This window comes from Puma concolor, chromosome E1 (genome assembly GCF_028749965.1).
Source record: "Puma concolor isolate L17-30 chromosome E1, mPumCon1.1.hap2, whole genome shotgun sequence".
NCBI lineage: Eukaryota > Metazoa > Chordata > Mammalia > Carnivora > Felidae > Puma > Puma concolor.
The window spans coordinates 10,894,803-10,909,821 of NC_141680.1; the positions used below are offsets into that span (position 1 = coordinate 10,894,803).

General features: G+C 53.1%; 1 protein-coding gene across 1 annotated transcript in view; it reads right to left on the bottom strand.

The window, feature by feature from the left end:
* Positions 1–14,794, bottom strand: part of LOC112857091 (multidrug and toxin extrusion protein 1-like) — a 38,868-nt gene extending 24,074 nt beyond the window's left edge. The window contains exons 1-6 of the mRNA XM_025920381.2: positions 14,641–14,794; positions 7,627–7,728; positions 5,785–5,853; positions 3,260–3,408; positions 2,376–2,418; positions 564–608 (exon numbers count right to left, since the gene is read on the bottom strand). Coding sequence (XP_025776166.1) covers positions 564–608; positions 2,376–2,418; positions 3,260–3,408; positions 5,785–5,853; positions 7,627–7,728; positions 14,641–14,769 — 537 coding nt within the window. The 5' untranslated portion in view covers positions 14,770–14,794. The remainder of the gene's footprint in view (positions 1–563; positions 609–2,375; positions 2,419–3,259; positions 3,409–5,784; positions 5,854–7,626; positions 7,729–14,640) is intronic.
* Positions 14,795–15,019: the final 225 nt, after the last annotated feature.

Below are 15,019 nucleotides of genomic sequence, written 5' to 3' on the forward strand. Positions count from 1 at the left end.
CCTCTGGAAGGAAGTCAAGGGTCCCACATACGCTGGCATCGTAAATCCACGCCTACCGAACCAGGGCAGCCGTCACACAGCTTTGGCCCCTGCTGCTGGTCACAGTTCTGACATATTACGACGTGGGCCTTCACGCCCCACTGAGGAGAGCCGGGCCTTTCAGACAGGCTGAGAGGAGCGGAGAGGTTGGCTCCCTGGAGCCTGCCCGGCGCCCTCTGGGGGACACAGGCACACACCCTTCACTTCCAGAGAGCCAGGTAACAGCATGGAGCCAAAGAACGCTAGTGCTACCCCTGATCCTGCCAATGACAATATTTCCAAGGGGGAATCAGATAAGAATGTTCCAGAGCCAACAAGAACATACCCTTCCCTTGATTTCACTTCGTAAACTTCTCCACACCAAAGTCCTGAGCGCACCACACGGGGAAACGTATTTCGGTGGCCCCCAGCAGGTGAGGTTCCCCACCCCGTTATCCATGAGTGTTTTCAGGGCCCCGATCCCCGAAAGCCATAAACTCCCTTGAACCGCCCCCCCCCAAAGAAAAAAGGAGAGTCTACATTACCTGGTTGAGCAAAAATTTAACTTGTAACGTGTAAATAAAGATTGCCTACAAGAGAAGAAGAAACGAATGTTAACATCTTGGCCTTGCCATGTAGCAAGGAGCTGGGAGCCGTGGCTTGGCTGCCCTCTGCTCCCCCGTGGACCCGCAGAGGCATGCCGTCTCAGAAGGGGACAGGGACAGGGGGCGGGAGCCGAGGTGTCTAAGGCCAGGGCGTTCCAAACATCTCTTATGGGTGAACAGCATCCAAGGGACCCCAGGGCCTGGGAGAGCAGTTTCCTTGGGAGTATGACAAGGAGCCTTCTGGGGGACAGTGGGGCTGTAAAGGAGGCCCCTGGGCAAACTCGGGGGGGGCACCCCTTTTATAGACCAAGTAACAGTCCTATTTGGTGGCGTAACTAAAGAATACGGAACTTTATCTTTTTTTAATGTTTTCAGAAATTTATTTTGAGAGAGCGTGCACACGTGCACATGGGGGAGGGGCAGAGAAAGAACGGGAAAGAGAGACCCCCCCCCCCCCCCCCCCAGCAGGCCCTGCACTGTCAGCACAAAACCTGACTCGGGGCTCAATCCCACAAACCATGAGCTCGTGAGCCGAGCAGAAACCAAGGGTTGGGTGCTTAACCAACCGAGCCACCCAGACACCCCGAGAACATTAAACTTGAAAGGCTTCGGGGTAAATTAAAAGCCACAATGCCAACTGTGACGGCAGACGGCTACTTTTAAGGGCTGAATTACAGCCATCCAAATTCGTATGTTGAAGACGTAACCCCCAACGTGGCTGTATTTGGGGAGTCTTTAAAGAGGTGATTACGTGAACGTGAGGCCATTAGCGTAAGCTCTAACCCAACAGGACTGAGGTCCTTATAAGAAGACAAGAGACACCGCGGCTGCACCGCGTCTATAAGAAGACACCGGGATGGCCGCGAGAAGAGGCAGCCAAGCAGGAGGTGGTCTGCAAGCCAAGGAGAGGCCTCCAAGGGTATCAACCCCGCGACCACCTTGATCTCGGACTTTGCAGCTCCCAGTAGTGTGAGAAAACGTTTAAGCCATCCAGTCTGCGGCGTGTTGTCAGGGCAGTGCAAGCAAACCCACACAGTCCCACCGTCCCAACGGAGTAAAATAGTTTTAATTGTTCACTGACCGCGAGCTTCTGTGTCAGACGTGAACATACACTTAGGGTTGTGTGTGATCACACTCAGCAAGGAAGAAAAAAAAATCTAAAGGTTCAGAGTGAGGCCCTAAGGAGTTCTGACATGGGAGAGAATTTACCCTTACCTAAAAGAAGAAAAAAGAAAAAAAAAAAAAAAAGGCTGAACTCCTTTCCGCGGAGGATATCCTGGAGACCCCTCCAGCGGCAGAAGTTCAAGACAGTGGTTCACTGAACTCGCCTCGGTCCCGGGGTCTCTCAAGGGACACACGTTTGTGTCTTTTACAGGCATAATTAAAACCCCACTTCTTAAAGGAGCCAGCGTCACACGTGTGAATCACAGAAGACTGACCCAATGCATTGGGCCCACAGGTAGCTCAGGTGCCTTCCACCAGTAAACCCCAAGAAGGGGACCTCATGGGGTGCTTGGGTGGCTCAGTCAGTTAAGCATCCGACTCCTCATTTCGGCTCAGGTCGTGATCTCACGGTTCGTGGGACCGAGCCCTGAGTCGGGCTCCGCGCTGACAGCACAGAACCTGCTTGGGATCCTGTCTCTCCTCTCTGCCCCTTCCCCACTCGTTGTGGCTCACTCGCTCTCTCTCAAAATAAAATAAACTTAAAAAAAAAAAAAAAAGAAGGGGACCTTGTAACCCTTGAAAACTTACAGGCAGGGCAGGAATGAAGATCATGACATAGTCCTGGGTAAGCCTGTACAATGAAAAGCAAAAAAAGGCCACAGCGGTCTCTGTGAGGGAAGGGTGGGTAGGAGAAGCTGACAAAAACCATCTTTCCCATTCTTGGCTCTTTCTAAATTAACGGGTTTCGACTGCTGGAGCAAACGCGAAAATGAGAGACACCTAGACCTTGTCCTCTTAAAACTGCCTCTCTTGGTCCTTCCAAATCTTTAGGTCTAGGAAAGGGTTTTTCAACTCGGCACTACGGCCAGATAGATAATTCCCTGCCGTGGAAGGAACCTGTGCATCGAAAGATGTTTCGCGATGTCTCTGCAGAGCCCCAGTAACCAGTTCTGATCCCCGGAAATGCCTCCCAACATGGCTAAACGCCCCCTAGGTTCACCGCCGCGGGTCTAGCACAAGGACTTGTTTTAAAGGTCTTGATTAACTCGACCAGCAGGTGGCAAACACATCAGCCCATGAGAATCCTCAGGGGAACTCTGAAAGACACTGATGCCCTTGCCACACCGCAGGCCAATTCAAACGGATCGCCGACGGGGGAGGGGGACCGGGCATGGGCGGGTTTTAAAGGCACCCAGGTGATTTTAGTATCAACCGGGGTCAAGAATCACAAAACCGTGAACAAATGCCCTAAACTCCTATCTCAAGCGGAGGATGTTTGCAAACCTTATTTCAGTATAAACGATGTACCCTGAAGTCACCCAAATAAGGAAGGGTCTAGACCTTGCCATGTATGAAAAGCACTACATAATGCCGGCCTTTGTAATTCCCAGAGGCTGAACCTGGATAGGGCCGTTTTTCTGGCAAGATGGACCCAATCCCCACCCCCACCCCATGGCATGGGCCCATCTTACCTGGACACGGCTGGGTCCTGCCTGAAGAGATGCAGAATGTTCTGGGTGTTGACGAAGAGTGCCCAGCAGGGGAAGCAGGAGAGAAGCAGCACCAAGGTGCCCCTCTGCAGGATGACCCCCACGTGCTTCAAGTTCTGGCTCCCATACGTCTAGGTGCACACGGTCCAAACAAACGCATGAGTACAGAAACGGCACCCCTATACCCCCCCCAAAGGCCTTCAATCATGACTCTGCCACGCTCTTTACGTTAGTGGTTCTCAGACTTGACTACCCATTTGCATCACCTGGAGAACTTTTTTTTTCGATTTCCTTAAAAAAAATTTTTTTAATGCTCATTTTTTGAGAGAGAGAGAGAGACAGAGAGAGACACAGCACGAGCAAGGGAGGGGCAGAAAGAGAGGGAGACACAGAATCTGAAGCAGGCTCCAGGCTCTGAGCTGTCAGCACAGAGCCTGACGCGGAGCTCGAACCCAAGAACCAGGAGATCATGACCTGAGCCGAAGTCGGACGCTTAACCAACTCAGCCATCTAGGTGCCCAGAGTATGCGACTTTTAATCCCAGGGTGGTGAGTTCAAGCCCCACATTGGGTATAGTGTTTACTTAATAAAAATAAAAATAAAAAAAAAAAAGAGGAGCACTTGGGTGACTCAGTCAGTTAAGTGTCCTACTTTGGCCCAGATCATGATCTCGCGGTTTATGGGTTCGAGCCCTGCGTCAGGCTCTCTGCTGACAACTCAGAGCCTGGAGCCTGCTTTAGATTCTGTGTCTCCCTCTCTCTCTGCCCCTCCCTCGTTCGCACTCTGTCTCTCCCAAAGTAAACAAACATTATTAAAAAGAAAGTAGCACACTCCATGGTGCCAGCCAGGCACCCCACCTGGAGAACATTTTTAAAACACTGACACCAGGGTAGGGGCGCCTGGGTGGCGCAGTCGGTTAAGCGTCCGGCTTCAGCCAGGTCACGATCTCGCGGTCCGTGAGTTCGAGCCCCGCGTCAGGCTCTGGGCTGATGGCTCAGAGCCTGGAGCCTGTTTCCGATTCTGTGTCTCCCTCTCTCTGCCCCTCCCCTGTTCATGCTCTGTCTCTCTCTGTCCCAAAAATAAATAAACGTTGAAAAAAAAAAATTTTAAAACACTGACACCAGGGTCCCACTAAAGATCGTCTACATTTAGGGGCATCTGGGTGGCTCAGTCGGTTGAGTGTCTGACTCTTCGTTTCCGCTCAGGTTGTGGGCTCATGGTTCATGAGTTTGAGCCCCAGCTGGGGCTCTGTGCTGACTGTGCAGGGACTGTTTGGCATTCTCTCTCTCTCTCTCTCTCTCTGCCCCTCCTGCTCTATCTCAAATAAAGAAACCAACTTTAAAGAAAAAAAGAGTCTGGATTTAACAGGTCCAGGGTGGGACCCAGTTATCAGTCATTGCTGTTTATTTATTTTTGAGAGAGCACAGTGGAGAGGGGCAAGGAGAGGGGACAGAGGATCTGAAGTGGGTGGTGCACGCACAGTGGCGGGCCGAATGTGGGGTTTGAACTCACGAACCGCAAGATCATGACCTGAGCTGACGTCGGGTGCTCAACTGACTGAGCCACCCAAGCGCCCCACATGAATCACTTTTAAAAGCTCTCCATGTGATTCTTTTTTTTCCTGTTTTTAATGTTTATTTATTTTTGAGAGAACAGAGTACGAGCGGGGGAGGGACAGAGAGAGACAGAGACACAGAATCTGAAGGAAGCCCCAGGCCCTGAGCTGTCAGCACAGAGCCCGACGCGGGGAGACTTGAACTCAGGGACCGCAAGATCATGGCTTGAGCCAAAGATGCTTAACCGACTGAGCCACCCGGGCGCCCCTCTCCGTGTGATTCTGAAGGCCAGTCAGGGTTGCATCAGCTGGAAACCAACCTACTAGACGTGCAGTATCTCGGGCCCTGCCCCCCACCTGCCGAAACAGGGTCAGTGCACGCAGAAGCCAGCTCCTACGGGCCTACAGAAGCCAAAAACTCTGTGCCATCTCTCCCTGGGACGTGTTCAGTGACATCTGTACGGGAGCCTGAAGCTAGCTATAGAGAGAATAGTTACCACCATGGGACTTGGCAGAGAGCAGGTCAGACGTGGCCCTCTGCCCCTCCCCCACCCCAGACCCGCTTGTTCAGCAGTTACCAGGATGCCACCAGCCTACTCTGGCAAGCCCCGCTGGTAGCTCCGAGGGACGCTCAAGTCTGAGACCCACGGGGACCGTGCCAGACTCAACGATGCGGGAAGTCATAAAAGGGACTCGTACAAAATGTCCCGTGTGGTCAAAAGGCAACGTCAGGTGGCCGTGCACAAGCCTGCGAGACACCCAGCCACGCTTCAAAAAAAGCAGGCACCGGAAAGTGGAACTGACGGCTGGCCAGACGTCACAGGGCAGGCCGTCAGCAAGTCCCTCCCCACCGCGCGCACGGCCCTCCCTTCCTGCCGCTGGGGACCTTCCGGCTATGCTCCAGAGAAGATGTTCAGGGTCACCGTGAGAGTCACCTGGGGCTTCCGTTTACCTGGGAGATGAGGGTGTCACAAGCAGAAGATAAGCCAAAGCCCACCGAGATTCCAGTGACGTTGATCATCTGCCAAGAAACGCAAGGAGACAGGAAGGCATATTCTCTGTCTGCTCTGATCAGAGGCAGCCTCGAGCCTCCGACAACCCTCACCAGTCGGCCTACTCAGCCCCATTCTCCGCCCGGAGCCCCTCCACTGGCCCCACTTTAATTAAAGGACGTGCACGAGTTGAGAGAGAGGGAACGTCTCAGCCAGAGGTCACGACAAAGCCTTTTGCTTTCTTAAATCCCAGGCGTTTGGCTTCCTGACTTCAGAGGAACGTGAATCCTTCTTAACAGCAACGTAATGTGGTGGGGTGGCAGTTCTGGGTGAGTCCCCCTGCTCAAGGCCAAGTACGGCCTGTTACAATATCCCAAAGGGTTCTGAGGGCTCAGAATCAAGCCCCCGAAGCCAAGACCAGAGGGCTTCCAGGTGTACTTGTCTTGACCAGGGTCAGCAACTAAACCCCAGGGTCCCTGGAGCTTTGGGGAGCCCAGGGCAGCACCCCCAACACCAGGGAGTGGCGTCACAGGATGTCTGGAACCTGTTACCTCTACCTGAGTCTGCGGGGAGGTTACAGAGACAACAGCCCCAAACTGGACTCAGCCTAGAAGCACCAGCTTGCTTTCCTTCTCTTTCTGAAGTGCTTATTTTTGAGAGACAGAGAGAGAGTGAGCACAAGCATGAGCAGGGGAGGGACAGAGAGACAGAGAAACATAGGATCCAAAGCTGTACTGATGGAAGCAAGCCTGAGGCAGGGCTCGAACTCACAAACTGTGAGATCATGACCTGAGCCTAGGTCAGACAGTCAACCAACCAAGCCCCTCAGGCACCCCAAGGAAGGCTTTCTTGTGCTTGCTTGGCTAAAAAGATTTTGCCAGAGGCTTGCCAGGTGCATTTGTTCCTCCCAGATTTCCAAACATTAAAACCACAAAGGGATAATTAAGCCTGGGGGTTTCTCACATTGTTCCCCGAAAGCAAGACAACCCGTATATACCCAAGACCCGGTTCAGAGTAGTCTTGCCCAGTTCCGAGGTAGCAAACACCAACGGCTAAGTAAGGTGGACGTGTGCCTTAGCAGAGAGCACCAAGGGGAAATTGGGGAGGCTGAACAGGGGCACACAAGCCACCAAATCCACCTTCCTGGAGACACCTCGCTGGCCAAACCAAACAAGTTGGCAGGGTCGTTTGGCCAGACATAGCCACTTAGCCCCTGGCAGAGGTCAATGACATCTCTCTTTGGTTTCGGGGACTCATATCCAGGATACAGGGAGGATTTGGGGTTCCTCCCAATTTTAGGTTTGGACACTAGGATCCAGGATTCCATCTTCCACTTCTGTGTCAGGGAGATGAAAGTCAAGGCGGAGGTGGGGGGTGTCACAGTTTCTCCTGATGAAGTCAGACTTCACCCCCCCTCCCCCCCCCCCCCCCCCCCCCGCTTTAGGATTCCCTTCTCCCAGATGTGGGACCAAGAACAGAAGGCCAGAGCGCCACGGATTACAAATTTACTGATGTGGGAGGCGGAGTAAGGGCCCTCCAAAGATGTCCCATCCCAACCCCCGGAAAACATGAGGTTACGTGGCAAAGAAGAATTATAGCTGCAGACGGAAAAATGGTTACCGCCCTCACCAACACTGTGTTTTCAGCCCAGTGAAACCCCTTGGCGACTTCTGACCTCCAGCAGCATAATATGATATGCTGGATTGTTTTAGGCCATTAAATAGCGACACCTCGTAACAGCAGCAAGAGGGAACTCAGACAGACGGCTTTCGGAAACGTGTGTTGGCAAGTCCCCCACGTACCGCAATCGCAAGGGTGACGGCGTCCAGTTCCAGCTTCCCCAGGTGGCCACAGAACACGGAGCTCACGAAACTGATCAGAAACACCATCAACTGGGCCAAGAACTGGGAAGAGACAGAAAAGGAGTTGCGGGTGAGTGTCCCAACTGTCACAGCCGAAGGAGGGTGTGAGGGCCCGGGGGCGGGGGTCGGGGCGCCCCCACCCTCTGCAAATCAACGCCAGTAACGGAATCTGGCTGGTATCGGCCTCTGCCAACTTTCACAGGCCAACACGCAACTTCAGGTAGGCTTCCAGAAGGATGGTAAAAAGTTCATCTGCGACCGCTACCAGAATCACATTTTTAAAACGTTTTTTAATTGTTTATTTTTGAGAGAGAGACAGAGTGAGCGCAGGGGAAGGGCAAAGAGAGAGAGAGAGAGAGAGAGAGAGAGAGAGAGAGAGGCACAGAATCCGAAGCAGGCTCCAGGTTCTGAGCTGTCAGCACAGAGTCCCATGCGGGCTCGAACTCACGAACCATGAGATCGTGACCTGAGTGGAAGTCCAACCCTTGGAGCCAGCCAGGCGCCCCCACAATCACATTTCTGAAAACTTTCTAGCTTTTTAAATTGATTTTTCACTGCAGAGTCTCAGGCCGCACGTCACGTGTACATTCTCTGAAGTTGTCAGAGGCTGCCTTCTGGGATAACCCCCCTGTTCTCCCAAATTCCTAGTGAGGACTGGAGAGAATGCCGCCTTCAATCAGTTCCACAGGCAGGAACACCTAAGGCAGACACGAGGTTATCCTGCTGGAAGGTCAGCGGGCTCTGGAATCTTGGGAAGAGACATCCCCAATCTGCCAAGCATGTTTAATTCTTATATCCTATGAAGGCTCAGAAAGGAGGGCAAATTCAGCTTCTGGAACAATGAGCCATCATTCCAGGAACTACCATGACTTGCTCCCCAAGGTTGCAGCTGGATGTTTGGACACTTACCTTATCTCCTTAGGTTAATTTTTTTTTCTTTCTTTTTTCTCCTTAGGTTAATTTAAAGCCACCTCCCAGGGCACCTGGGTGGCTCAGTTGGTTAAACCTCTGATTTCCACTCAGGTCGTGATCTCGCGGTTCACGAGTTCGAGCCCTATGTCGAGCTCTGTGCTGACAGCTCAGAGCCTGGAGCCTGCTTTGGATTCTGTGTCTCCCCCGGTCTCTCCCGCTCCCCCACTCTCTCTCTCTCTCTCTCTCAAAAATAAAGTAAAAATAAAATTAAAAAACACCTCCCACCCTCACCCGCCAGAGCAGTGGAGTACCTCTCGGGAAAGCCCTTCTTTCCCAGGAGGCTTATGTGCTCTCACCCCCACTCTCTGGGAGACAGAACAGAGGCCTAAGGATTGACAGCTGCTGCTGGGATCTGCCCCAAGGGCCCCTTTCCAAGCTGATGGGACACAGAGGAGCTTGTGCTGGTCCCATCGGCAAAGGGAAAGGGACTCCTCCTGCTCAGACCTCAGACAAGGTTCCATCTTTCTTGGGCCCCCAAGTGACACAGCTTCTCATCTGACAGGACCTTCTGCTATGGAGCAGAAGGGATGCTTTCAAAACGTATTGCAGAAGTAAGCCAAAAACCAAAGAGCAGGCAGGGGACAACGAGAAGCTGGGGGCAGGGGTGAAAATAAAAAAGGTTGGCATAGAAACCCAATCCTATAGAGCCCAAGCCTAGAGCCAAGGTACCCCCCGTAGGCCTGTGCCAGTGGGACGGGCCAGGATCTGGGCCTCGTCACCATCCTTACAGATGTTCTCTGTGGTTCCGTCCAGGGGACCTTGCTGTCTCTTTGACTGTGAATTTATAGAACTTTAAAGATCATGGGGTCCTTTTTTTTTTTTTTTAGTGAACTCAGTATCACGGTCACTAACTTCTCAGCCTCCGTGCATGTAAACAGTGGCAAATGGCTGTATCACAGAATCTGTTTTCCTCTTTTCCAGGGAACGTTATTTCTACGACACAGTGCCCAGTCCCCCCACAGGCCACATGTGAGCTGTTTCCCGTGGCTTCACGTAAAAACGTGCTCAGTCCCATCTATCATCAGGCCTCTGGGCCACTTTCCCAATTCTGCTCTGACTGATCATGCTACACAGAACGCCTTTTGTAGTTGGGCAGGGAATGGGCATTTTTGTAGGGCAAGTGTCCCGTCCACCAGCAGGAATAGTTATGTTTCTTAGATGAAAAGGCCAGGAAGTCTAGCTGAGTTCAGCTAACCCACGTGAGATGCAGTGTTGAGCCCACCGAACACTTGCTGGGGTCATGGCAGTAACATGGGGTTCAGGTCGCCCAACACAGCAGCCATTTGTGACCTTCAGTCCCAGGAGGATCCTGGCTCCAGGGTTGATGTTTGTTAACCGCATAATGTTTATATCCTGGTTTTAAGCCCTTTGGGTGAGCTCTTGACCATGGCTGTGGTCCCTACACAAAGGATCACCTGAGGGGGGTGCCTGGGTGGCTCAGTGGGTTAAGGGTCCAACTCTTGATTTCGGCTCAGGTCATGATCTCATGGTTGTTAGTTCAAGCCCCGCATTGGGCTCTATGCTGACAGAGTAGAGCCTGCTTGGGATCCTCTCTCTCTGTCTCTCTCTTGGCCCCTTCCCTGTGCTCACTCTCTCTCCCTCAAAATAAATAAATTCAACAAAAATTTTTAAAAAATTAAAGGATCACCTGGGGATATTTATCAGAAAGCTAACACCTGGCCCCTAGCTTAAGAGACTGATTCCGGACATCAGCAGGGCTGTGAGATCTGCGTTTCGACACCCCAACGCCCACCCCATGCACACCCAGTCAAGACGTGTTGGTCAAGGACAAGATCCTCCCAAATTGTCCCATCACACGGCATGTTGCTGTGCCTGGGGAATTAACCAATTCCGGACACAGGTTTGTTCCCCCGGGTGCCTCAGGGGCTGCTGTCTCCACGACAGCATGACTGGCAATGGCTACATGTAGTCAAATGCACAATAGAAATGGCCAAACTGGGGGCGCCTGGGTGGCTCAGTCGGTTACACGTCCGACTTCAACTCAGGTCATGATCTCACGGTTCAGGAGTTCATGAGTTCGAGCCCCACGTCGGGCTCTGCGCTGACAGCTCAGAGCCTGGAGCCCGCTTCGGATTCTGTGTCTCCCTCTCTCTCTGCCCCTCCCCTGCTCACATGGTCTCCCTCTCTCAAAACTAAATAAACATTAAAAAAGAAAAAAAAAAGGAAATGCCCAAACTAGTGGGCGGGGGGTGGCTAAACAGTGATGGGTACTAAGGAGGGCACTTGTTGGGATGAACGCCGGGTGTTACGTGGAAGCGATGAATCGCTAAGTTTTATTCCTGAAGCCATTATCCCGCTATATATTAACTTGGGTTTAAATAAAAATTGATTTAATTTAGTTAATTAAAAAAAAAGCAAAAAACAAGTGGCATCTGTTTCTTCCTGCCACGGAGGCCCTGCTCATTCTTCGGCCAGACAAACCGAACTCTTGCTATGTGGCCGCTTTGGAAGGGTGCTCTCCAGGGCCAGATGCCAGGGAGGCAATGGGTGTGAGCCTGTCCAGTGTGCCATACGAGACAGTTCTAGAAGGCCCTGGTCTTACCCCCCCCCCCCAAAAGGATGCCTGAAAGCTTACTCCTGTAGCGAAAGGCCAGCACTGGAAGGAGCCTCCGAGGTCGTTGGCTACGGCCTCTTCTTTGACACCCGAGGAAATCCAGGCAGGCAGGCTGAGCCACCAGCCCCAAGTCACACAGCTGGTTAGTAACAGAGGTAGGACGCAAGTCACCGGACTCCCAGATGGTCAACTGGGGTCAACATCTTTGGAGCACCAAGTACACGCCAAGCACTAGGGAGACGGACGGAAGTAACATGAACACCATCCGCTCCATTCCTACACCAATGGAACCCGCCGCGTAGCACAGAAAGATGTTCGTCGTGGAATAACACTGCCAGGGACACATGATTGGTGCTACAAAGGAGGCAGGAGCTCCAAGAGCACAGCCTGGGAGTCCGAGAAGGTTCTGGGAGAAATGAAGTTCAGCTGAAACCTGAATGGTGAAGGTGGGCGGTCTGTCTGGGGAGAACGTTCCAGGCAGAGGAAACGCCGAGTGGCAGGAGGGTGTGGGGTCTGAGGCAAGGCTGGGGCACTGAAAGGAGGCTGGGTGAAGGACCAGTGGGAGACTGAAACGAGAGACTGGAGGGCCTCACGGAGACCAAAGAAGGAAGGGGACAAGCTCACACAGCACATCTGAAGAGGAGTTTGGTGGCTCCAAGTGGAGCAGTGGGGCCAACCTAAGAGGGAGACACAAGCTGGAGGCGGTAGTGGCCCAGACCTGGAGTGCGGAGGAGGGGAGGTGAGCAGGTCCATCTGGCGGAGAGACAGCTAGGCCTGGGTGAGGGAGGGGACAATGGAGGAGGGTCCTGGACCACTCCCTTCCCCTCATGCCCATCACCCTTTGAGATGCCTCCCACTCTTTTAGACCTTCATCAGCCAAGCCTAGATTGTCTTCTGCCTTCTGGAAGCTTGCTCCTGCCGAATCCTACATGCGTCACTAAGTACTGCCCGCTGATTATTTCCCCACTGCCTATAGGATGAAAATCAAACCATCAGCCTGCAGGTCTGGTGTCTCTCCCGACTGCCATCCAGCCTGTCTGTCCAGACGCCACTCACCGTGCGGGGCTTGCTCTGTCGTTCTGCCCTGCAGCCCTAGAACGTTCTCCAGCTCCCTCTCAAGTATTCCTTTCTCCACACAGATGGGAACAAACTCGCTCAGTTTGGGTCCAGGCGATTCCCCCCTTCTTTTCCACCCTCGGCAATGCTGCGCACAGCCCATGCTCCTAGAGAGCAGGCAATCCCCCCTTGGGATTATTTTTCAGGACTCTGACTCAGCCTGGCAGTGAAGATAAAATGCTAATGACAAAGACAAAGTAGAAAAGCCCAAGGCTAGGTAGTTTCAACCACCGCCTCCCTCCCTCACAAATACGTTTTCTGCAGAATAAATGGAACATGCACCAACATGTTTTCTGATATGCACCTTGTTCCCTTGCGTTAGGCATATTCTCTCCTTACAGGCCTCATCTGAAGTTCATTTGGAGTGGAAGAGAAGTCAGTCCTAATACCTGGGCCTCGATACTATCTTGGATCCATGTTAATATGACAGGCTGGAAGGGAGGCAGTCAATGGGAGAGACAAAATCACAAAGAGGAGATTCAGACCAGGCATCCTACCTAATTGATGGTGGAGCCTTAGTATGGGACACTGAGTGTGGAAAGAGACTAAATAATGAGTGACAGCACTGTATGACCTCTTTGGGTAAAGCAGTCACATACAAACCCCCACCCAAAGGACTGGAAGGAAATTCCCAAATTGCCTGGGTGGGGAAATTTCAGAGTGTTTTTGTTACCTTCTTTGTCCTGGTTTTCTACTTTTGTCTGTAAGTAATATACATTGGGTAAAGCAGTCAGTACAAACCCCCACCCAAAGGGCTGGAAGGAAATTCCCAAATTGCCTGGGTGGGGAAGTTTCAGAGTGTTTTTGTTACCTTCTTTGTCCTGGTTTTCTATTTTTGTCTGTAAGGAATATACATTGTATCGGTAATTAACACAGTCATATACATGCAAACACACAGGGGTTCCAACAAACACAAAGGGCCCAACAGGTCAACAACTCAGGCTAGTGCTGATCCCTAGAGACCCGGAAGGTCCCCCTACATCAAGGGAGACCAGGTTTCAGTGGGGACCAGAGAAACGAAGGACTTGTCCTGGGAGAGGCTAGGTCTCAGCAAGCCGCCTTGTGGTGTTGTATTATTAGAGCAATAACAGCCTTATAGAAGCCTTTTCTCACAGCAAGTCTGACAGCACATTGAGCCAAAGCCCAGATTTCTATCCTTATTTTAGGGATGAATAAACAAAAGCTAGAAGAGGTTGTTTCCCAACCTGCCTTCTGAGATCAAAGCAGGGAATAGCCCCCCAGATACAGAGATTCCAAACCACGCATTCTCTCTCTCCATTCTCCAAGAAGAGGTTCACAAACACCTTCCTGCTAAGATAGAATTTCATTCCACGGCTTTATCCCTGGCATTACTCTTGCCCCCAGGCACACCACAGCAGGTATCATGAGATCCCTCAACCAGTGATGTCACCACGCCAGGAAGTGCCACGTGACCGCCTTAGCCGGTGCAGGTGCAGAACTCCTACCAAGTGGCCAAAAGCTTATTCCCGCCTTGAAACCCCAACTGGTTCTTCTTGTCCAATGAAATGACTCTTACTCGGTTCACTTGAAAACCACCCAAACTGTCAGGAGAACAGGGCTGGGATTACATTTTTCTGTGGTTCCTGTGGCTTTCAAAACCCACATTACTTTTAAATAGACAACGCAGAAAAAGCCCTAACCTTAGAATAAGAAAAAAACCTCAGCCCCACAGAGAACCACATTAAAAACTTTCTACGTCTTTAACACACACAATAACGGGGGAGGAGAGTGAGACACGATGCCTCTGGTTTCCTCGTGCAGAGGGTGACAATAATCCCGAAGGGTCCGGAGATCTAAACCCAAGAGAGACGGGCAATTCACCTTCCTCCTCCCTGCCTCGAGACCATTTAGCGACCTGAAATCCCGACTCGACAGCTAGTTTTCAAGCCAACCAGATTCCCCGAATGTTCTGCGGTTCGGGAACCGGCTTGCTTCGCTGGAATCCTCCCCCAGGGAAGGCACCCGTGGAGCGCCTTTAGGCCAGCGGGTCCCGGTTCCCTCGGGTCTCCCCATGCCCGGGCGGGGGCCAGCTGCGCCACCTGTGCCCGGCGGGTCGGGCCCCCGGGACGGTGCAGAGCGCGACCCGGGACGCACGCGGAGGCACCGGGACGCGCGCCCGCGCGGCTCTGGGCACCGAGTCCCCGGGCGCCCGCGCGTCTGCCGCCAGCTCGCTCTGACCCCCTGCCTCCCCCCTAGGTCACCCGGGGCGACACGCGTGCCGGGCCCCCGACCCGCCGGGCCCAGCCTCCGACGGAGGCTACCTTACTCACCGCGGGGCCCGCCAGAATCAGGAGCGCCCGCAGCTCCTCTCGGAAGCCGGGCAGAAGCTGGCAGCGAGGCCCACGACGCTCGGGGGTGGCCCCCTGGCCGCTCGGCTCGGACACCTCTATAGCCTCCATGCGCCCGGAGTTCTGCGGCCGGAGAGCTTGGAGACTGCCTCCTGGAGGGCGCAGTGCCGCCCCCACTCCAGTCCCCGCCCCAGACCTCCCGCCGCGCGCCGGGAGCCCGCCCGCAGCCCGGGGCCCCGCCGTGCGCGCCCCCTGCCCGGACGCGACCTTGGGCGCCTCCCTTGCACCCCTGCACCGCTGCGGACGCGACTCCTGCCGGGAAGGCAGCGTTTGCAAAAGCTCTGGAAACACCCAGAAAGCG